Below are 26,906 nucleotides of genomic sequence, written 5' to 3'. Positions count from 1 at the left end.
GTATTATATATTAATCTACCAAATCACAGGGTCTATAGTATTATACATTAATCTACCTAATCATAGGGTCTATCGTATTATATATTAATCTACCAAATCATAAGGCATATAGTATTATATATTAATCTACCAAATCATAGGGTCTATAGTATTATATATTAATCTACCAAATCATAAGGTCTATAGTTTTACATATTAATCTACCAAATTATAAGGTCTATAGTTTTACATATTAATCTACCAAATTATAAGGTCTATAGTTTTACATATTAATCTACCAAATCACAGGGTCTATCGTATTATATATTAATCTACCAAATCATAAGGCTTACAGTATTATACATTACTCTACCAAATCATAAGGTCTATAGTATTATACATTAATCTACCAAATCATAAGGTCTATAGTATTATATATTAATCTACCAAATCATAAGGTCTATCGTATCATATATTAATCTACCAAATCATAAGGCCTATAGTATTATACATTAATCTACCAAATCATAAGGCCTATAGTATTATACATTAATCTACCAAATCATAGGGTCTATAGTATTATATCTTAATCTACCAAATCACAGGGTCTATAGTATTATACATTAATCTACCTAATCATAGGGTCTATAGTATTATATATCAATCTACAAAATCATAAGGTCTATAGTTTTACATATTAATCTACCAAATTATAAGGCCTATAGTTTTACATATTAATCTACCAAATCACAGGGTCTATCGTATTATATATTAATCTACCAAATCATAAGGCTTATAGTATTATACATTAATCTACCAAATAATAAGACCTATAGTATTACATATCAATCTACAAAATCATAAGGCCTATAGTATTATACATTAATCTACCAAATCATAAGGCCTATAGTATTATACATTAATCTACCAAGTCATAAGGCATATAGTATTATATATTAATCTACCAAGTCATAAGGCCTGTCGTTTTATACATTAATCTACCAAATCATAAGGCCTATCGTATTATATATTTATCTACCAAATCATAGGTCTTATGCTATTATAAATTCAAACCGTTTATGTACAAGTTTACAGCAGAATGACTTTTTAAATAAAATCTCAAGTCTTTCATTCCTAGTTCACTATAATGATTTAACTGATCTGACATTTGTTTAGCAATTGACGGATCTTTTGTAGGTTATCATTTCATATATTTTGTAAATGGTTTAGTGTCTTATAACTGAGGCCATTTCTTGCCATCAGAACAATAGAGAGATGAGTGTTTCATTTCACCAAATCTTTACCCATCTAGTTATGGGCACCGTCAATATTGTACTGTAGTTTTTGTATCAGATCATTTCGGGAGATGGAGCGGGAGGGGGAACAGACTCGTGCACGTATAAGTTCAGCCCTTTGGATGCCAGCACAGAAACAATAACACAATAAAACAACAAAACATGTAAGCACTGACAAACATGAATGACTGAATAATTACATATCAAAATCAGTAATGTTTCTATGCGACAAGAATTACAATATGTTTTCCTATATGAAATGGCTATTGTTTGTCTGACGTATCTAAGGCATACAGATTTAAATAAATTATTTAAAGTATGTTTATCTTAGTTACCTGTTTCTAACTACGTCAAAACATCTAAGTGTGTCCATGTCACCCACTAACTAAAAGGGCCACTTCCTGTTTTGGAAAAAAACAGAAATCGGTGACAGATGTTGGCAAGGACTTCGTGACAGAAAACACTTGAAATAGTATAAGCTATATATATGATATATGACACTGTCCAAGTTGAAGTGTGAACACTAGAAAATGGTGCTGATCGAATGTTTCGTTAGAGAATTTCGATTCGGAGAGATTTACAGGAAAATATTTTTTTTTAAACTTTCGGCACAGTTTTAAGTTCAGCTGTAACAGATCTAAAATATATTCCTGCTGTTCTTTATACTCGTAGAACGTCTTGGGGAAATTACAAGCTATAAAATAAAACATTTCTCTAAACCCGGCCGTATGAAAGCTTGCTCCTGGTCCTTTAAAATACATGTAATAACAGCAATGTATGGGTTTATCGTCTAGTTTGCAAGGAAATCGATAATAGCTAAAGGTTGTTTGATAGATCTTGAAGGATGGTTGTATATATAAGAGCTGACTGCCAGGGTTAATATATAGATTATGAAATGTCTGACTATTAGTCAGAAGTTCGTGCAGTTTGTGTTATGTTCTGAAATTCACATGAAAGTAGGTTGCCATGCCTACTGGAAACATATGCTTACTTTGTCTGTAAATATCATACATCAAATCATATTACATCACATGGAATCAACACAAGCCAGTCAACTTAAAATTTAAAGCATTGATAGCACGACCACCTAGAATATCACGTGATTATACACGTGCGACTTGGCACGTTTTCTCTTAGTCTAAGAACGTGTACCGCAAGAGCGCATGATAATGTCTTGGTCGGAATTTTCTGAGGCCGTGGTATGGAGTGAACGCTAGACCGATGAGAGAAGTCGTCGTGTCCTGTGAGGCTGACTTGCAGATTTATCTTGTTACATAGAGATTGTCTCGAACGATAAGCTTTAATTTGAACATTGCATATAAATGGAACTTTCGCTATGTCTTCCCGATTGATTAGAAAGATAGCATGGAAAACTCTTCTATGGAAAAGAAAATCAGAGTTAAGGGAGAAATCAATAAACATTCAAGAATATATATTTTCCCGTATAGAATTATTACCATAGAAATATATGCTTTCGCTTCTTTTGAAGGCAGAAACTCTACTGTTACAAATCTGCATTAACAAACTCACTGATCAGATATCTTCGGGTAACTTATAACTTTTACAACAGAACTTGAAAACCAGAAAGTCAGACCCTCGCAGACATACGTGCACACACAGCACCTCAGTTGTACATAAAAACGTCTTTTCCATGAAGAAATACGCTTAGAAAAAGGTTGATTTATTGTATTTCATTAGTCAGCCAGTAACACTACTGACACTTGGTTTGTATGTCTGGTATGCAGTGAGAAACAAGGTTACCATAAGTTACTTATATTCCAAAGCCTCAAAGACAAAAAATATATATTTCGAATTGGTGCAATATCTTAACTGTACTACAGTAAGCTTACTGTGGAAACCTTACAATCAACAACCTTAACTTGATACTACTGTGGAAACCTTACAATCAACAACCTTAACTTGATACTACTGTGGAAACCTTACAATCAACAACCTTAACTTGATACTACTATGGAAACCTTACAATCAACAACCTTAACTTGATACTACTATGGAAACCTTACAATCAACAACCTTAACTTGATACTACTATGGAAACCTTACAATCAACAACCTTAACTTGATACTACTGTGGAAACCTTACAATCAACAACCTTAACTTGATACTACTGTGGAAACCTTACAATCAACAACCTTAACTTGATACTACTATGGAAACCTTACAATCAATAACCTTAACTTGATACTACTATGGAAACCTTACAATCAACAACCTTAACTTGATACTACTATGGAAACCTTACAATCAACAACCTTAACTTGATACTACTATGGAAACCTTACAATCAACAACCTTAACTTGATACTACTATGGAAACCTTATAATCAACAACCTTAACTTGATACTACTATGGAAACCTTATAATCAACAACCTTAACTTGATACTACTATGGAAACCTTACAATATACAACCTTAACTTGATACTACTATGGGAACCTTACAATCAACAACCTTAACTTGATACTGCTATGGGAACCTTACAATCAACAACCTTAACTTGATACTACTATGGAAACCTTACAATATACAACCTTAACTCGATACTACTATGGAAACCTTACAATCAACAACCTTAACTTGATACTACTATGGAAACCTTACAATCAACAACCTTAACTTGATACTACCATGGAAACCTTACAATCAATAACCTTAACTTGATACTACTATGGAAACCTTACAATCAACAACCTTAACTCGATACTACTATGGAAACCTTACAATCAACAACCTTAACTTGATACTACTATGGAAACCTTACAATCAATAACCTTAACTTGATACTACTATGGAAACCTTACAATCAATAACCTTAACTTGATACTACTATGGAAACCTTACAGTCAACAACCTTAACTTGACAACCATACACACCATCGTAACATATTGATGATTACCAAGTAATAGTACTTCTTTGAGACAACTGGTTTGATGCATAACAGCTTAGATACAAAAGAAATCACAACAGAAAGCCAACAGAGAAAAGATTGTGAAACAAGTGAACTCTTGCTTTCTAAAAGAAATCTTCATCTTATATGTTATGTTATGTTATGTTATGTTATGTTATGTTATGTTATGTTATGTTATGTTATGTTATGTTATGTTATGTTATGTTATGTTATGTTATGTTATGTTATGTTATGTTATTGTTTATTAAGGTGTCCTATGTGGACTTATTTAAATTATACAATGCTTAAGTAAGATTTACAAACAAAAGAGCCACATCCAGCCCTCTGGCTTATAGGACAGAAAAAGAAATTTCAAAATACATAAATAAAAAAATAAAAAAATATCACATACGTTTTAATTATAAATAAAGGTTTTCCTGCGATTAAATGCTTCGTGTAGAAAGTTTGTAGTATCAATGGGAAATGTTAACATTTTAATGGCAGAGTTTATCGTATATATCCATATAACTAATTAATGGCATTGACGTTATATGAAGTGTCCTTAAAAACACAAACTTCATTGGCAGGATCAATATCAAATCGTTGTTATCAATTAGTGACGTCACCATGGCAAAGCGATATGGATGATTTAGAAACGACAATAAATTGAATCATACTTGATTACTAATGAGTAAACGACATACTTTTAAAATTGCCATGGAAACAAGATGATCCGTCATCGCTGTTGGTGTTCAGGTTCAGTGATGTTGAACAATTGTGAGTTTTCTCAATATGACTTTCAGAGTCACCATACGGTATGATTTGTAAAAAACAAACATATTATGGGATGGCGTTCCATGAATACGCACATTAGCGAGGAGAACGGTTTCATGCAGCTTGAACTATCGGGTGTGTCTGATTTCGCTTTCCTCTATTTCAACCCCTCAAAATATTCATCCGAATCGGATATCCATGTAGACCACCCCCTCCACTCAGAACTACAATGTCTAGCCCAATACGATCATTCGTCACATGAGTTTTCATTTCATGACTCCTACGTGTATACTAGTATGAAAAGAGTTTAGAGTTATACAAATTAGCTAATCTGACTTTAAACACAGACAAATAAGAAACTTGCCTTCTTACTTGTCTATGTTTTAAAGAAGAGTCCTGCTGTAAACTGGGACAATGCATTCTGGGAAGTAAAATGCTGAAACAATGCCGAGGCTATCGTTTCAAGATTTATGGAGCTCCTAACTTTGTTGTTTACCAAAATGCCCCTTCCCAGTGTGCATGTCTCTTCTAAGCTAGGTTCGCCTCTATTTGACTCTACTTTAGTAAGGGTTCTTGATGTAGAATCGGTGAAAGTGACTCTATTGAGTCCCCCTTTAATAGAGGTAATGCGTCTAATGAAATCAGCCTCGCTATTGTCCCCCTTTACTCTGATTTAACGAGGGTGATACTAATACCATCGCTATTATATTGTACATCTCTTCATGGACCCTGTGGGTATTACAGACTTGTTGACGAAAATTGCTACTATTAGCTGGGGTCTCAGCTCGGTTACCCATGGAGTCTTTACAAGTGAATAATGACTAAGAAATAAGATATGTCAGATACTGATATCTACTTTGCAGACTGCAGTAGAATTGCGTATTAGTCCTGTGGCATTGGGGCAAATGACTTCTTGTAAATTGAAAGACGCTCTTAAAAGCATTGGTATGAGTAATATGCAGTAATATATTACAAGTGGAGATGAGACGGTCACAGATACAGATCGATGCCAAATAACAATTAACAATTGTTATATGGTTGAGGATAATAATACCTCACATAAAGAAAGGGTAAAAATGTCAGTAAACATTCTGTCAAGTCAGACGATAAAATGTAACAATGTTAGTTAAGATTCAAGTCGAGCAAGACGGTAAAATGTAGCAATGTCAGTAAACATTCTGTCAAGTCAGACGATAAAATGTAGCAATGTCAATAAACATTCTGTCAAGTCAGACGATAAAATGTAGCAAAATTAGTAAGATTTCAGTCAAGTCAGACGATAAAATGTAGCAATGTTAGTAAGTTTTGTCGAGTCAGACGATAAAATGTAGCAATGTTAGTAAGATTTCAGTCGAGTCAGACGATAAAATTTAGCAATGTTAGTAAGTTTTGTCGAGTCAGACGATAAAATGTAGCAATGTCAGTAAAGTCAGACGATAAAATGTAGTAATGTTAGTAAGATTTCAGTCGAGTCACACGATAAAATGTAGCAATGTTAGTAAGTTTTTGTCGAGTCAGACGATAAAATGTAGCAATGTTAGTAAACTCAGACGATAAAATGTAGCAATGTTAGTCAGATTTCAGTCGAGTCAAACAACTTCTGTTTCAGGTGGCATGGTTTACATTGTAATTAAATTGTTCATGAAGACATCCACTATCGTAAGATAATGAAAATATTCTTGGACGACTTTCTCACTTACTTAAAACCAGAATAGGCACTTTTGCTCTTTTGTGACTTACTTCTATCTATTCTATTTAATTGTTTCGCATCAATAATACCTTTTGACTGTTGGGTCAGTTTTGTTGGTTTGAGTTTTTGGGTCGGTCTTTTTTGTAGGTTTGAGTTTTTGGGTCGGTCTCTTTTGTAGGTTGAGTATTTCAGAAAAAAAAGTAACTGTGAGTTTGTTTTATGTGATTAATAATCAGACTCTTAACAGTTTGGATGACTTACAAATGTTATTTGAAGTTAGAAGGATACTGTCAGTGTGAATCGTTTAAGTGTCATATCAAATGACCTGAATTCCGTAATGAATGGAAAGTTTTGCCATCATAGCGCTTGTGACGTCACTATTTTATCAGTGACCCTTTGTACTTCTGACCTCGTCAACAGAGGGCATTAGTTTTTTTTATTTGTTATTCGATATTTGAATCCAAAATAAAGTAAGGGTCAGTCGGGTTCTGCAGAACAAACCATTTTGTGGTACTTCACCTCTAGATCGTTCTATTCTCAAAAATATGCGGGCACTTACATCTGAATATTAGTACATGACATTGCCTCCTTAGGAGTACCATGCCAATGGGGTCAAGGGTTAAGTTAGGAATACTACTGATTTCAAATCATTCCTAAGTCATGTCTTGAAAGATGATATCAAAGGTGATTCAATGACAAAGGGTGGGGGGGGGGGCATTACGTTCCAATCAATGATTGTTCTGGAGGAAAAGGAATTTTTGAAAATTTATGTTTTTTTTGCAACAAGGTGTTTCGCATTTTCTATTAGGTTGTCAAGTCTGGAGGTTTTTTCCGCGTTTGAATTCCACGTATAATTGTTACGCTGTTGTTCAAATGTTGGTCGAACGATTGATTGGCTGATAAGCAAGAACATGTGTTTATCTGGGTGCAGATATTTCTTTTCAAAAGGCCCATGGCAGAATTTGCTTTCTTCACTCTATTATCTATGAAGATTCCATGATAAAGCGCGAGAATCCGACAGAACACTGGCATTCCCTTTGGATCGGAGATGATTTTCTCCCGCGATTTTACCAGTGGCTTATACCACATCTGTCTCTTCTGACATTCATAATACAAGAAGACTGTTTTTGTTATCTTCTTTATCAATATCGCCAAGATCTGCATACAATTTACAAAATTACTAAATTTGATTAAAGTAATTTAGTCCGTACGAGTATATTAAAGTGGAACATATATGCAGTGTTCACAGTTTACTATCCTCATGCATTGGTGACCCGATTCCACCAATCACTTAACGAAGAGCGCCACCAATCGGTCTCTTCGTGTTCCTGTACAGTATTAAGATTCGGATTTTTATATTTTCATGAATCGAGAATCGCGACTTGGAATGGCCGAGTATTACGCGTAAATGAAAAATAAATTATTTATACAAGTGGACAAAGAATGTGACGAAAAATCACTAGAGTTCTCAATATGTATACAGTCTGTAGCTAACCAACCAACCGACCTACCGACCTACCTACCAGCCACCCGTGGCTAACAAACTGAAAATAAAACTCGCATCTGACAAATTAACCAGTCATGATGCTGAGTTATATAAATATATCACATATACGCTAGTGAAACAGATAAATCACCCCAAAAACATATGGTGCAATATTATAATAACGATGGAGAAAAGAAAGTGATAACAAACATACAAAATGTATTTTAAAATGTTCATTCTTCGATGGTAAGATGCTGTGGTTATTCCAGATATTAGGTCAGATAGATCATTCCAGGGTCAATACTTCACTTCCAGTGTTTAGTACACTTCCCGTATTCCATTTACAACCTCGTTCTCGTTTCATTTTTATTAAAAGACGCTTCTAAGCGAGTCTTTAGTTGCCATGGCAGCACAAAATTCCTACTGGGTAGAGATGTGTCGACCCAACAGAGATAAATAAAACACATACCACCTACGTGACATGCTTGTTATATTGCGTAGATTCTTTATATTTATCTTGATTTTTCCTCTTTCTTTATGTCCTATCTTGAACCAAACAAAAAAACTCAACAAAAGACGCAATGAAAGGCCATAACGTCAAAAGATCACAGTTAATGCTATTGATAAAAAACCCCATTAAAGTCCCGTTTGGGGAAGTGTCACCTTTCTGTACAATGAAATTGACATCACGACTTGTTACAATGTAGCGCCATTATTTTCGCGTGATTTTGTTTTGTAGATTTCTCTTGACATATCGTATTATTATTAGTATTATTATCATTGTTATTGTTATTGTTAAATATATTATATACCTTTGTGTTGAATGTCACCTCTATTGCATGTAGCCATCATTTCAAATCAGTCATAATGTCAAAAACAGCCATCACACGTTGATTTCTAATTCTGGTCGGAGTAGCCCTAAAGAAAAATAATAATACAATGTAATAAAAAATACAGATTATTTGTCTGTCTCTGTCGCTAAAAAAATCGAACACAACGCATGAATCAAAGTTCGTCCGTGAAAGCACAATACTAAGACTTGGACGAAAAATGAAACCTTTTATGTACAATTGATAAATCATGATACATATATAAGTCTATTTAGATAACATTTACGTCTTTTAACTCGACATGCCCTTAAGATCGAGGTCTAACTCGGCCAAAGTAAGTGTCATCTTTCTATACGACGATTACAATATTACTATCTCTCTGCAAGAGACAGCTCTTGGGCGCTTCGATTGTTTCCATGGAGACGATATTATGACGACATCTGTGGGATGGCTAGTCTGTGTTATGTCAGATTAAAATATCTTTTTATTGACTAGGAATCAAGTGCTACAGTACAAAGGTATACGATGGAGAGAGAGAGAGAGAAAGAGAGAGAGACAGAGAGAGAGAGAGAGAGGCAGAGAGAGATAGAGACAGAGAGAGATAGAGAGAGGCAGAGACAGAGACAGAGAGATAGAGAGGCAGAGAGAGAGAGAGAGAGAGAGAGAGAGAGAGAGAGAGAGAGAGAGAGAGAGAGAGAGAGAGAGAGAGAGAGAGAGAGAGAGAGAGAGAGAGAGAGAGAGAGAGAGAGATGTACATGTGTATGTGTACACACAAGCGATAACTAGTAGGATGGATTGGGCCTACTGACGCAGCTCTGCAAAACCTGAGCGAAACGTCTAGCTGTTCATTATAATATATATGTTCAAATGAAACTGCTTAGTGTATATATATATATATATATATATATATATATATATATATATATATATATATATATATATATATATATATATATATATATATATATATATATATATATATATATATATCCACGCTACGCTAGCCTTGTATCACCCCTTCGAAGCATACATGGAATCGTCCAAAGATCCCACACCGCCATCATGATTATATAGAGAGACGACAAATCGACTGAACATATATCCTCGTTCGTCACATCTATGATTACTCGACTCGTTTTAGGTCAAGTTGCTTTATCGGAGACAGACATGCGTACTTGGAATGCAATATTAGCTAAAAGACAACGAAATTCACCGTAGGTTCCAGCCAGTCGATTAATTCTTGTTGGATTATTTTCAATACACTTGAAGCTAAGGTAAGATGCTTTTCTTCAGCTCGACCCCAGGCTCACCTTCAGTGGGCTACGATCTACAGTCTTTTATAGCCTTTTGCTGTACACTTTGTACGTTATATCTAATAGTTCTTTTCTACATTACACAATAAGAGTGAGGGAGAAAATAGTTCTTCCAAGGAGTTGTGACGACTTCAGTTTCTCAAGACAGATTTTGTAATATTTGATATTACTTTGTTTCACGAAATTGTTCTTGACTCGTTATCTTCTCTCAGTATATTTCGCCGTTTAGAATTATTTGCCGCGTTGGAGGTAAAAGCAGTATTTTGGCGAGAGTTTACAACTTTTCTTTCGATGATTAGTAACATACACAGTTTTGAATCTGATATAGTAGTGTTTTCCAGATGATCTGTACGAAACAATCAAATCTAGAAGTCGGGTGACTGAATATATCACAAACGCGTGCAAACAAAAATATAATAGTAGGCATAGTTTAATTCGTGTACATTTGATGTAATACACATCCACTAATCTACGTTACAAATGAATCAACCGACATAAATAAAATAAATTGCAAAATAGCTATTTACAACTGATATATATATTAAATTATTTGTATTTGATGATGTATCAATCCATTTAGATCGATTAATGATTAAGAAGTAATATTTGGTTTCTTTTGTAATCATATATACATGTCTACTTTACATGGCTCACCATAGGTCAATATTGTACTAGGTACAATCTATACAATCTATACAGCTGATTCTTAACCTTACAAGTCTACACAATCTTGAAAGGTGTGTACCTTTATTTGTCTTACTTGTCTGTGCTTTATTGAACGGTTCGCATTGAGCTGTATATTGGAACCTTTTCGAAAACCTCTGTTCCGATGATAGAACAGTGTACACTAAAATTGCGAAGAATTGTTGACGAAATTCTCTTGAAATCGAACTAATAATATACACAGTACATATTTTGCAACATACACAATGACATCGTATTGTATCATATCGTATTTCAAGGTGTTCGGCTCTTCAGCTATTCTTTCCCGCTCTATTCTTTGTTGTTGTTGTTGTTGTTGTTGTTGTTGTTGTTGTTGTTGTTGTTGTTTCTACATATACAGCGGCGGTAAGCTAAGCCTAGCGTTTGTTCTGTAGATGTGAGCAACTATCTACTCTAAGCAGTGATTGACTAATCAAATACGATTATGCATGAGGGGCGATTTATAAGAGCTGTAGTAACTGTGTCGTCTCACAGTGCAACGGGACACTTACCCACCCTTAAAATCAGTAGTGTCAATGACAAGCACTCCCCCTATCCTAATGACGAGTGAGGTACCATAAATTACGCGTTAGTCAACCAACCAATCAAAATAGAGGACCCCGACCATTCCACAACTAAATGAAATTAGACAAACACAAACAGTGTAGATGGGAAACTTTTATGTCTGCACTGCATCAATGACTATATATGATTGTAGAAGGCATCCTATTCAATAAAGTATATCTTTGATTGTAATCACACAGATTTATTTCAGGCAGTAACTTTCACTCTTTTAGATAATTACTGGTATGTAACAACTTTGCAGTGACATATATCACATAATGACCAGGGAGAGTGTTTGTCATGTAAAGTTCATGGTTTCAATTACATCAACTAGGATGATGATAGTTTCAGTTACCCAGACTCCTCTAATGTCTACCTGCCCCACAGAGTCTGGTGGGAATACATCAATTACACTAGTGGAAGCAGTGGAGTCTGGGTAACCGAGGCTAGGATTATGAAAGTCATCAACACAAAGTCGTTGTCACTACAATCAAAAATAACTATGGAGGCAAATGTGGTTTCTTTGTTTACATAGACATTAGATCTGTCTACGTCTATATAGTAAACAATATGCTTAGCTTGCGGGCACTGTATTTTCGACATAATATACCTAATGACGTATCTGTGCCGAATGAGGTCAACATCATGTAGAATTCTATATCGTCATATAACGTTAAGTCGGGTTTGACTTTGGCGTTAAACAAATTGATTGACATCCACCAATTACCTATTGTAACGATCTTTCATTGTGTGTGTGTGTGTGTGTGTGTGTGTGTGTGTGTGTGTGTGTGTGTGTGTGTCTGTGTGTGTGTGTGTGTGTGTACAAGAATAATTTGCAAGAAGACTGTGAAGTGAACAATATACATTTACGATGTATTATAAAAGTCGATGCTTTTCTAATGGTAGAACTGCTACTATTGAACACAGCAGGGTTGTAACGGAAAGAGTTTTGTTTACATTCTGTAATTTTGCAAGATTCTCCTCCTGTATTCAGTGATAAAATTACTGTTATCTCTGAAATAAAACAACGGTCTCAATTACTTAGTATCTAAATGATTGGTTTTGATCATAAATGTTTATGTTACAGAAGCCTTCTGTCTAGTCTGTAGGATACGAAATGTATATGTTATACACACGCTTCTGTCTAGTCTGTAGGATACGACGTATGGTTTCACTCTACCAGCTACAGACACGTGTCTCTATACAGTCTAGTTGTATATTCCAACGAACTATTCTCATTTTAACTATAAATGGTGACGTCAACTTAAGGCCATACTCTCAACAACCATTTACCATGGATTGTCAGGTATAATACTACACAGAAGTGGTAGCATATTCACCAGTTCTTTTGATCTCCAAGAGATTTTTGAATAAAGGTTAGCAGTTTTCATTGGTTATCCAATACAGTCTGCATACATCATGATTTTACTGGATGGCTTATTCGTAATTCGTGACTGGGTAAACAATCTCCTATCATTAGAAACATATTACTGTCACCATGACGTCAAGACTATATTACCAAATCATTTTATGCAAATTGCCAAAGAGATGGACTAAGTTCAGAAATATGTAGGTTATATAAGTCGATAATTATTATTTAATTTTATTAATATCATAAATAAATATCAGTAGATTGAATAATATAAGTATTGTAAAATTAAATTAGAAGAAAGAATGTCACGTAATATTCCTTCATTTATACCTGTCTGTCTGTCTGTCTGTCTGTCTGTCTGTCTGTCTGTCTGTCTGTCTGTCTGTCTGTCTGTCTGTCTGTCTGTCAATCTCTCTGTCTGATGTATATGAAATATAGCATGTATCGTGTTTCAGTTTGTGTCCATGGCATGCATACGCGTCCTGTATGTACTTGATAGCATAACATATTGCTGATTTGGTATATATCAGACCAGACAAAATAATTGAAATCGTAATTCTGTGCAGTCACGACGTATGTATTTGTGCGATGTAGCATGTAGCAAACAATACAGTGAATAGAATAGGAGCACACATGAGATAACTGTAGTAGCTAAGTAGGCGTTATATATAATTGACCGTTTAAAAGATTAGAATAGGTCTTTCTATTTATTGTATAGTACAGTATTACTAGGTAGATTAGTGACCACATATAGATTATCATTATGAGTTCAATTCAGTTATAGAAATTAGGTTTAGACTGATTTAAAGGTTAGGTCGATGGTTATCAATATAATATGGCAAATGTAGTCAATGCTTACATACATACATACATACATACATACATACGTACGTACGTACGTACGTACGCACGCACGCACGCACGCACGCCCCCCGCCCCCCTCTGCCCGCCCGCACACACGCACGTACACGTACGTACGTACGTACGTATGTACGTATGTACGTATGTATGTATGTATGTATGTATGTATGTATGTATGTATGTATGTATGTATGTATGTATGTATGTATGTATGTATTCATTGTGAGGAAAGTTAAAGTACTGAAACAATTAGGTGTATGTGGTATTATCATTCAAGTCTCGTCCAATCTATAATCTACCTTAGAGGGATACTAATCTACCTTAGAGGGTTACTAATCAAGTCAATTTATGTTCAGTGTTAAACGATAATCGGATTGTAGGTGGGTAATAGTAGGAAAGGGTATTTATTATCAGAAATCGGAAAAAAGATGTAACATGTTGGGCAATTAAACAAGGAAAGAGTTGTATATAGCTAATATACATAGTTATAGGATAATAGAATAGGATACCAAACTAATGAACAACTGAGGATATATATATATGCAGAGATATACACAATATAGAAATATTACAATTTAGGAAAACGCACACGACAAAATATTTAGACATTATTCCCCAATATGTTTCTTCGTTCTGCCAAGGAAAACACGAGTGACCTAGGGGTGACGAGAAGTGACAAAACCCTTAGGTGAGGTATTTTCTATCTGTGTTCATTTCTATACTTTAATACTACATGAGTATATTTCAACATGTGTGTATATCCATATGTGTATACATGTAGCTGTACACGTATATATTTCTTCAAGTGTATATTTCTATATGTATATTATATATTTCTACGTGGTTTTCTTGTGTATATATATTTCTTCTTGTGTATATATATTTCTTCTTGTGTATATATATTTCTTCTTGTGTATATATATTTCTTCTTGTGTATATATATTTCTTCTTGTGTATATATATTTCTTCTTGTGTATATATATTTCTAAATTACTTTCTTGTGTATATATTGCTCCATGTGGTTATTTTTACATGTATATATTACTACGTGGGTCTAGTCATGCATGTGTATATTTCTACATGTGCACAAATATACGGAGGTAGAAATATAAAACAGTTAAAATATACACGTGTACATTATATACAATGACACGTGTACAAGATATACAAATATATTTACATGTGTACAAGATATACAAAGATATTTACATGTGTACAAGATATACACATGTAGGAATACATACGTCGATACAATCCATCATCAACACAACTCTGAATTATGGACCCCACTGGAAACAAGTCTTTGACTTTGTGGGTTATCCAAGTAATTCAACAATTTGCACCAGTTTTTATTTGTATCTGTACTGTCGATCTTGTTGTTTTACTGAAATAAACTAAACTAAACTAAACTAATTCGAAATATTCGACAGTTTTGTGTTCCTAGTCTACAGTGGCTAATATAGTAATATCCTCAAGGAATTCCTTTTTTTAGTGTCATGTACTTCAGAAGTAATCTATCTAGGGAATTAACTGGTACATATTCAATGTAATTATATATGCAAAGTAACACTAGCCTACGGACAGTGTCCTCTGACTATTTCATTGTAAGTCAAGTAGGAAAGTCATGCAATGAACACCCCTAGTATATAGTAGGTAGGTAATGTCGATAACAATGTTTCATAATTCTAAACGTCAACGGCATACACGTTTCCTAGGTTCTCTGTCACCTGACGTTTTCAGCCTCCCCCACATAGTAAATTACTTTTCAATTAAAATGACCCGTTATGCACTAGTATAATATGAAAGTTTGTTTACGGTGTTTTGAAATAATAAAGAAGTTTCGGGGTTGACCGTCTTGTTTTCAAAGACATCAATAATCTTTTACTTTCTCAGAGAGTTAATTAACCCAGTATTCGTCAACCATAATGGATTCTAAAATGGCTGAATTTGGTATTATTTTGAACTCTATTTTAAAATGTTGCTTAGTGACCACTTATTTGTTTCTTGAGATGGGTTGAGTTTTAAAGTGACAGGAAAGGTTTAAGATTTTCATTTCCTGGGGGAAATTCTACGTTAACAGAGATGGAATCAGGGAGAAGTAAACTATCTAACAATGCTTGTCAAAGGCAGCTACGAACTCACAGGAGGATAATACAAGCAGAGTCAAAACAGACAGACTGTCAAGTAGTAGATTTAAAAAAATAAAATGTTGTCGAAAATGAAACGTTACTGCTGTGGTTATGTTATTAGAGGAAAAATGTGGTATTAAAATAGGACTGAATAGGATTAGAATGAAGTGATTGATTTGAGCAAGGCTTGATATTCTACCTCTAACATATCGATCAAAGTTTCTAAAGCATTAGCATTAATACATTCATGTGAAGCTAATGACATCGGCTTATTAACTTTTAAACTAAGCAGCGTAGGGGAATTCTGTTTGTACAATGTAAACTGTGGACATATACTTCCTAAGTCCTTTTCCCATCATCTCAGTCAAAATAAGATATTAAGCCACATACACTAGTGTATAAACGACAAATGAGTTCGATGACATTCTATTTTTTTTCTATTGGTAAAACGTACCGCTATGCTTCAAAGAGAAAAGAGAGATAAAAAGGACGTTTGATAAAGAAAAATCTATAGAATATGCAATCATGTTATATTACTCAATCTTATCAAGTTACCGTCTAATCATGTATCAGGAAATGGCTTTATGTCAGTGATGTCATGTTCTCTTATCTACTCAGAGACAAAACTTATCTTTGTTTTATAATGTATACTAGTTCGATGGGCTAATCGCAATCTAGCCACTCAGTTAAATACACACCGCACGACATCAAAGTTAAAAGTCAAAAGAGCGAGTCACACAAGGTATTCTGCCAAACGTAAACTGACATCTTTGTATAAGGTTTTAAGTAGTACCAGTTAAATTTTGAAGCCATTCTATCGTGTGTTAATTCACTATTTCCTGATATAATGAATTCAGACTTCAGAGTCAACATGCAAATCATATTATTGATATTCAAAAAATTACTCAGCTATAGTTTCTTTATGCAAATCATATCATTGATATGCAAACTATATTACTTATTTAACATAAAGGTAAATATGCAAATAATGCAATTTATATGCAAACTAGCTTAGGGGTTATATAATATAAAATCCAAGGAAACTAGATAATATCATGTAAAACGCATTTTAAAATAAAAACTTTGACTCTTTTGTATTCGATCGATGAGAGCGAGAGAGAGAGAGAGAGAGAGAGAGAGAGAGAGAGAGAGAGAGAGAGAGAGAGAGAGAGAGGGAGAGAGGGAGAGAGAGAGAGAGAGAGAGAGAGAGAGAGAGAGAGAGAGAGAGAGAGAGAGAGACGGATGGACGAACAGACGGACGGATGGACGGACAGACAGATAGTCAGACAGACAGACAGACAGACAGACAGACAGACAGACACAACATCGAGATTGCGACAGATAGAGACAGAGGAACAGACAGAGGTACATAAAGACAGACATATACACACATACATACATACATACATACATACATACATACATACGCACGCACGCACGCACGCACGTACGCACGCACGCACACACACACACACATACATACATACATACATACATACATACATACATACATACATACATACATACATACATATATATAGAGGGGCACAGAGACAGGAAGGATGACAGTGAGATAAAGAGAGTGAATGATAAGGCAGAGTTGTTTACTACTCTTCTCTGTTCAATTATTTCCTCAACACAGTTGTATCTATGACGACATAACGACCCTATATACTTCCTCAACTCCCTGGAAAACACACTATTCGTGCTGTTTCTTAAAGTGCACAGGATTAAATCCTTCACAAAGTAATCTTTATCCTACCAAGTTCCTATTTACACTTGAGGGTTGACCAGGACACATGCGTAGTTAAAATTCTGCCAAAGGACTTTAGCCTTTTCGTAGAGTCAAGGCCCCAGCTGGAAACTTGCAAGTTCCGAGCGAGCCACTTAAACCATTCGACCATCACGACTCGAGACAAACAGACATATATATGGTTAGATAAGTGTTTTAGTATTTATTTATTTATGATTTAGATGAGTTGTGTATAATAGAAATATGAACGCTAAAACACCTGCCGACATTGGTATTTGATATAATGACATATTGATGTAAACTTGGTTTTGAACTAACGTCCATGCAATATGTTGTAGACAGTACGTTTGATTGCAAGTCATTGTACTGTATTGTATTGTATTATATTGTATTGTATTGTATTGTATTGTATTGTATTGTATTGTATTGTATTGTATTGTATTGTATTGTATTGTATTGAGGTTTTGAATTGATAGTTTACTTTTCTGATATTGGATGTTTTATTCACATGGTGACACGTTGAAGTAGAATAAAACAGACACTCACTCTCTCACCCACTCACTCACTTATCTACCAACCCACCATCTGCTATAACCAAACTACATACATGTATATCTACCAAACTTTGCACGACACATTGCAAGTTAGCTGACAGTGTTTATCTGTCTGTTTTAACATTCATGGCATATTCCAACAAATAACTTAGATAAAGAAATAAAAACTATGTGTCTGTTAAAAGGTAAGGCAAAGTTGATGATTTCTTGTCAAGATAGTATGTTGTCAATTTTGGTTTTAAGTCTTCAACTGTACAGCCACATGCAAGCCAAGGTGTAGGAGTTCAAACAGAAAACATGGGATTTATACCCTGGTCATTCTACATCACGAAAACACATGTCTATCTCATTAGTTCTGCGGTGCTTATAATATGAATCAATTAGCCGTTATTATCCCATTTTTTCTTGTATTAAGATTACAGAGATATAATTATATCATTCTCCAATATTTATGTCAATATGGTTGAAGATTAGAGTGGCCAGCTTGGAATCTGCATATTGTCGGTTCTGTTTCTTTCTGAGTGGCTAGTCTTTGAGCAACATTTGAACCAGGATATTACCCCTAGTTAACCCAGCTGTATAGTTGGGGACCTGGTATGATAAAGGTTGCTATGTGAATGTTTTTTCCCATGTGCTTACAGAAGTTACAATGGATTGTATTCTATCCAAGGAGTTGAGGAAGTATAAAACGTTGAGCCGCTATAGCTCCAGGATAATAATAGGGAACTTGTAAAATCCACCATGTTGAATGTTGCATCATGGGAAATATAATAATAAATACTAATCAAATAGTATTGTAAACAATAATGTTACATTGTTTATAACCACAATTAATCAATTCATAGTCACCCTGACCTTTGTGGGAGGTTAATTTTATCAGTAGCTCCACATTAGATATTACGATAACCACAGATAATCCCATAGTCTTTTGCGTCTGAGCATGCTCAGTCTGGATTGCAAGTTCCCTATTGTAAAGTGCTTTGAACACATTGTGAGAAAGCACTTTATAAAAGCTAACATTATCATCATTATAAAGTACTCGTACCGACGAGGAATCTTACTAGTTATATTCTCGCCTGAGTGAAGAAAAAATAATCGGGGAGTTTCATAAAACTATCAACTGATGTAAACTGTGGAGAAATATTGAAATGACGGTTATGTATTCACGATTGAATCACACACAAAGTGAACATCATCACTAAGTACGGAATTAGACAATGGTTGAAATACTCTTTACAAAATATAGTCAGCTGAGTTTGATAGTATATGTAGAAGGAAGAAATTATCAATTATTTTTCATTTGAATTGGTGGCAAAATTTTGAATAACAATGTATTGTGAAAGTGACTGCATTTTTAAAGAAGTGAGATTATTTGACAGGCATCAACAGATGGCGTTCAGGTTGGGTTCTTGCATTATTAATGGACTATTGAGATTTTTATATTTAGCTGAGTTTATGTAAATCAAGTGAATCTATGGTATTATTGATGTTTTTTGATGGGTTAATATTGACTATTTGATTTCAGTCTAAATCTAAATTAGTCTGTGCAAATTGTGATTTCTTTTCGATTTCATTTAGTGTGGATTGGCCCTTGTCATATTCAATTGGAGCCATTGAATAGAACCATGGTTCTGAAGTCTGGTGCGTTCTAAATTATATATATATTTAGATTAGATTAGATTAGATTAGATTAGATTAGATTAGATTAGATTAGATTAGATTAGATATATTATATTATATTGTGTTGCGTTGCGTTGCGTTGCGTTCCATTACATTACATTACATTACATTACATTATATTATATTATATTATATTATATTATATATTATATTACATTACATTACATTATATATTATATTACATTAGATTAGATTAGATTAGATTAGATTAGATTAGATTAGATGATATCTGAAGAGAAATCATGGTGATGGGACTATCACATTTGATCTCCTTGACCGATTATCATATTAAGATTCAGCAAGCAACACTGTACTAAAGGTGCACAGTCTGTAACTTTTGTGCCTTTTGGTTACTTTTGTTTAAAAAGGGACACAGTCTGTAACGTTTATAGCTTTTGGTGGTTACTTTTGTTTAAAGGGACACAGTCTGTAACTTTTTATGGTAACTGGTGGTTACTTTTGTTTAAGGGACACAGTCTGTAACTTTTGTGCCTTTTGGTGGTTACTTTTGTTTAAAGGGACACAGTCTGTAACTTTATGGTCTTTGGTGGTTACTTTTGTTTAAAGGGAGTGTCTGTAACTTTATGGTTTTTGATGGTTACTTTTGTTTAAAGGGACACAGTCTGTAACTTTTATGGCTTTTGGTGGTTACTTTTGTTTAAAGGGACACAGTCTGTAACTTTTATGGCTTTTTGTGGTTACTTTTGTTTAAAGGGACACAGTCTGCAACTTGTATGGCCTTTGGTGGTTACTTTTGTTTTAAAAAGGGACAGTTTGTAACATTTGGCTTTTGGTGGTTACTTTTGTTTGATATTGAGATATATTGATGGCATTCCAACTACCGACACATATCATATCATATTTAGTAACTGGTAAAACTCTCACCGGGAATTTAGATATGAAAATATCCTTATGATGTCATTGATTGGTTACCAATAAATTAGAAAAACACCAAAGTTTATTGGTTACCATATTTAACCACTATTATATTTGTGTACACTACTGCTCCTAGTCGGAAATGGGTTAGGTTGTCGACATCACTGGATCGCTGTGTTGATAGTGAACGAAGCATAGTGAAATCACATATCCAGCCTTAGTAACTGTTACAGACTTTGCTACTTTAGCTGTTGTGGTCGTCAAGAGACAATCTAGTGTAGTGTTATCATTCATCGAATCTTAAGTTAAGATCTCTCTTTGAGTCTACCTCAATGACGTCCTGAGATGCATGAGATGAAATTTAAGATTCAACCACAGCCACCCACACAGTCATTAACATCATGTCTTATTAATCAATTACATAATTCTAATGTCCAAATATGGTATGCTACTTATACACTGTCTACATCATTAGCATCCACCCAAGTTGATTGACACTGCCACTTACCTATCAGTAACCAGTGACAAAATAATCATGTACGTCAACACAGGCATCCACTCAAGTTGATTGACGTTGCCAATGACCACGCTACTATACACTGTTTACATCATCATAACACTTGGAGTATACTCATTTGCATGAACATCTTTGGTTCATGATTGAGTCAGTTTGACTTAGACGGGGTTACAGAGCTGATTGGATATCACGTTGGCATCCAGACTAGAGACAAGCGAATACTTAAGTCCCATTACACGTGATATAACAACGATATAAGGAATCCTGAACGGAAAGAATATAATGTAATGGGTTTTGTCAATTAATTAATAATGAGGAAATGGCCACACAGACGTCAGTCGTTATTTATATCTTTGTTATTCACTTAAAAGTGACATGGTCTGTTACATGACGTCATTTTTGCACTAATGTCTCACTGAACAAAATGCAAACATACAATATACTAAATCTTATTTAGACTAGACGCAGGTGGAAATGAGACTATGGTCTTTCCCCCACATTTATCGATATCTGCAAAATGACATCATAAGGACATTTGAGAAATTCCCGGTGTGAGCTCCAGTTGCTACTAAACATTATTCGACCATGTATAGTAAATGAATGTTTAAAGGGAATGACAATAAGGTTATGTATGTTACTTTCAACCTATCTCAGTAATACATCACAGTACTCTAGTATATTTATGTTACTTTCAATCTATCTCAGTAGTACATCACAGTCCTCTAGTATATTTATGTTACTTTCAATCTATCTCAGTAGTACATCACAGTACTCTAGTATATTTATGTTACTTTCAACCTATCTCAATAATACATCACAGTACTCTAGTATATTTATGTTACTTTCAATCTATCTCAGTAATACATCACAGTACTCTAGTATATTTATGTTACTTTCAATCTATCTCAGTAGTACATCACAGTACTCTAGTATATTTATGTTACTTTCAACCTATCTCAGTAATACATCACAGTACTCTAGTATATTTATGTTACTTTCAATCTATCTCAGTAGTACATCACAGTACTCTAGTATATTTATGTTACTTTCAATCTATCTCAGTAATACATCACAGTACTCTAGTATATTTATGTTACTTTCAATCTATCTCAGTAATACATCACAGTACTTTAGTATATTTATGTTACTTTCAATCTATCTCAGTAGTACATCACAGTACTCTAGTATATTTATGTTACTTTCAATCTATCTCAGTAATACATCACAGTACTCTAGTATATTTATGTTACTTTCAATCTATCTCAGTAGTACATCACAGTACTCTAGTATATTTATGTTACTTTCAATCTATCTCAGTAATACATCACAGTACTCTAGTATATTTATGTTACTTTCAACCTATCTCAATAACACATCACAGTACTCTAGTATATTTATGTTACTTTCAATCTATCTCAATAATACATCACAGTACTCTAGTATATTTATGTTACTTTCAACCTATCTCAATAATACATCACAGTACTCTAGTATATTTATGTTACTTTCAACCTATCTCAGTAATACATCACAGTACTCTAGTATATTTATGTTACTTTCAATCTATCTCAGTAGTACATCACAGTACTCTAGTATATTTATGTTACTTTCAATCTATCTCAGTAATACATCACAGTACTCTAGTATATTTATGTTACTTTCAATCTATCTCAGTAATACATCACAGTACTTTAGTATATTTATGTTACTTTCAATCTATCTCAGTAGTACATCACAGTACTCTAGTATATTTATGTTACTTTCAATCTATCTCAGTAATACATCACAGTACTCTAGTATATTTATGTTACTTTCAATCTATCTCAGTAGTACATCACAGTACTCTAGTATATTTATGTTACTTTCAATCTATCTCAGTAATACATCACAGTACTCTAGTATATTTATGTTACTTTCAACCTATCTCAATAACACATCACAGTACTCTAGTATATTTATGTTACTTTCAATCTATCTCAATAATACATCACAGTACTCTAGTATATTTATGTTACTTTCAACCTATCTCAATAATACATCACAGTACTCTAGTATATTTATGTTACTTTCAATCTATCTCAATAATACATCACAGTACTCTAGTATATTTATGTTACTTTCAACCTATCTCAATAATACATCACAGTACTCTAGTATATTTATGTTACTTTCAATCTATCTCAATAATACATCACAGTACTCTAGTATATTTATGTTACTTTCAATCTATCTCAATAATACATCACAGTACTCTAGTATATTTATGTTACTTTCAATCTATCTCAGTAATACATCACAGTACTCTAGTATATTTATGTTACTTTCAATCTATCTCAATAATACATCACAGTCCTCTAGTATATTTATGTTACTTTCAACCTATCTCAGTAGTACATCACAGTACTCTAGTATATTTATGTTACTTTCAATCTATCTCAGTAATACATCACAGTACTCTAGTATATTTATGTTACTTTCAACCTATCTCAGTAATACATCACAGTACTCTAGTATATGTATGTTACTTTCAATCTATCTCAGTAATACATCACAGTACTCTAGTATATTTATGTTACTTTCAATCTATCTCAGTAATACATCACAGTACTCTAGTATATGTATGTTACTTTCAATCTATCTCAATAACACATCCCAGTACTCTAGTATATTTATGTTACTTTCAATCTATCTCAATAATACATCACAGTACTCTAGTATATTTATGTTACTTTAAATCTATCTCAGTAACACATCACAGTACTCTAGTATATTTATGTTACTTTCAACCTATCTCAGTAATACATCACAGTACTCTAGTATATGTATGTTACTTTCAATCTATCTCAGTAATACATCACAGTACTCTAGTATATTTATGTTACTTTCAATCTATCTCAGTAATACATCTCAGTACTCTAGTATATTTATGTTACTTTCAATCTATCTCAGTAATACATCACAGTACTCTAGTATATTTATGTCACTTTCAATCTATCTAAGTAACACATCACAGTACTCTAGTATATTTATGTTACTTTCAACCTATCTCAGTAACACATCCCAGTACTCTAGTATATTTACGTTACTTTCAATCTATCTCAGTAATACATCACAGTACTGTGGTATATTTATGTTACTTTCAATCTATCTCAGTAATACATCCCAGTACTCTAGTATATTTACGTTACTTTCAATCTATCTCAGTAGTACATCCCAGTACTCTAGTATATTTATGTTACTTTCAACCTATCTCAGTAATACATCACAGTACTGTGGTATATTTATGTTACTTTCAACCTATCTCAATAATACATCACAGTACTCTAGTATATTTATGTTACTTTCAATCTATCTCAGTAGTACATCACAGTACTCTAGTATATTTATGTTACTTTCAATCTATCTCAGTAATACATCACAGTACTCTAGTATATTTATGTTACTTTCAACCTATCTCAGTAACACATCCCAGTACTCTAGTATATTTACGTTACTTTCAATCTATCTCAGTAATACATCACAGTACTGTGGTATATTTATGTTACTTTCAATCTATCTCAGTAATACATCCCAGTACTCTAGTATATTTACGTTACTTTCAATCTATCTCAGTAATACATCACAGTACTGTGGTATATTTATGTTACTTTCAATCTATCTCAGTAGTACATCACAGTACTCTAGTATATTTATGTTACTTTCAATCCATCTCAGTAATACATCCCAGTACTCTAGTATATTTATGTTACTTTCAACCTATCTCAGTAACACATCCCAGTACTCTAGTATATTTACGTTACTTTCAATCTATCTCAATAATACATCACAGTACTCTAGTATATTTATGTTACTTTCAACCTATCTCAGTAACACATCCCAGTACTCTAGTATATTTATGTTACTTTCAACCTATCTCAATAACACATCACAGTACTGTAGTATATTTATGTTACTTTCAATTTATCTCAGTAATACATCACAGTACAATAGTATATTTATGTCACTTTCAATCTATCTAAGTAACACATCACAGTGCTGTAGTATATTTATGTTACTTTCAATCCATCTCAGTAGTACATCACAGTACAATAGTATATTTATGTTACTTTCAATCTATCTCAGTAACACATCACAGTACTCTAGTATATTTATGTTACTTTCAACCTATCTCAGTAATACATCACAGTACTGTGGTATATTTATGTTACTTTCAACCTATCTCAGTAATACATCACAGTACTCTAGTATATTTATGTTACTTTCAATCTATCTCAATAGTACATCACAGTACTCTAGTATATTTATGTTACTTTCAATCTATCTCAGTAATACATCACAGTACTCTAGTATATTTATGTTACTTTCAATCTATCTCAGTAATACATCTCAGTACTCTAGTATGTTTATGTTACTTTCAATCTATCTCAGAAATACATCACAGTACTCTAGTATATTTATGTTACTTTCAACCTATCTCAATAATACATCACAGTACTCTGGTATATTTATGTTACTTTCAATCCATCTCAGTAATACATCACAGTACTCTAGTATATTTATGTTACTTTCAATCTATCTCAGAAATACATCACAGTACTCTAGTATATTTATGTTACTTTCAATCCATCTCAGTAGTACATCACAGTACTCTAGTATATTTATGTTACTTTCAATCTATCTCAGTAACACATCACAGTGCTGTAGTATATTTATGTTACTTTCAATCTATCTCAGTAGTACATCACAGTACTCTAGTATATTTATGTTACTTTCAATCTATCTCAGTAGTACATCCCATTACTCTAGTATATTTATGTTACTTTCAATCTATCTCAGTAATACATCACAGTACTCTAGTATATTTATGTTACTTTCAACCTATCTCAGTAATACATCACAGTACTCTAGTATATTTATGTTACTTTCAATTTATCTCAATAATACATCACAGTACTCTAGTATATTTATGTTACTTTCAATCTATCTCAATAATACATCACAGTACTCTAGTATATTTATGTTACTTTCAATCTATCTCAGTAGTACATCACAGTACTCTAGTATATTTATGTTACTTTCAATCTATCTCAGTAATACATCACAGTACTCTAGTATATTTATGTTACTTTCAATCTATCTCAATAATACATCACAGTACTCTAGTATATTTATGTTACTTTCAATCTATCTCAATAATACATCACAGTACTCTAGTATATTTATGTTACTTTCAATCTATCTCAATAATACATCACAGTACTCTAGTATATTTATGTTACTTTCAATCTATCTCAGTAATACATCACAGTACTCTAGTATATTTATGTTACTTTCAACCTATCTCAGTAGTACATCACAGTACTCTAGTATATTTATGTTACTTTCAATCTATCTCAGTAACACATCACAGTACTCTAGTATATTTATGTTACTTTCAATCTATCTCAGTAATACATCACAGTACTCTAGTATATTTATGTTACTTTCAACCTATCTCAATAATACATCACAGTACTCTAGTATATTTATGTTACTTTCAATCTATCTCAATAGTACATCACAGTACTCTAGTATATTTATGTTACTTTCAATCTATCTCAGTAGTACATCACAGTACTCT

The 26,906-nt window shown here is 33.3% G+C and overlaps 1 protein-coding gene across 1 annotated transcript in view; it reads left to right on the top strand.

Annotated features, from left to right (window-relative positions):
* LOC144450934 (uncharacterized) overlaps positions 1-26,906 on the top strand; it is a 45,609-nt gene that overhangs the window by 1,000 nt on the left and 17,703 nt on the right. Inside the window, exons 2-3 of the mRNA XM_078141694.1 lie at positions 5,823-5,904; positions 10,184-10,239. Coding sequence (XP_077997820.1) covers positions 5,823-5,904; positions 10,184-10,239 — 138 coding nt within the window. The remainder of the gene's footprint in view (positions 1-5,822; positions 5,905-10,183; positions 10,240-26,906) is intronic.

Source organism: Glandiceps talaboti, chromosome 20 (genome assembly GCF_964340395.1).
Source record: "Glandiceps talaboti chromosome 20, keGlaTala1.1, whole genome shotgun sequence".
Taxonomy (NCBI): Eukaryota; Metazoa; Hemichordata; class Enteropneusta; family Spengelidae; genus Glandiceps; species Glandiceps talaboti.
This window is presented reverse-complemented; position numbering and strand designations above follow the sequence as displayed.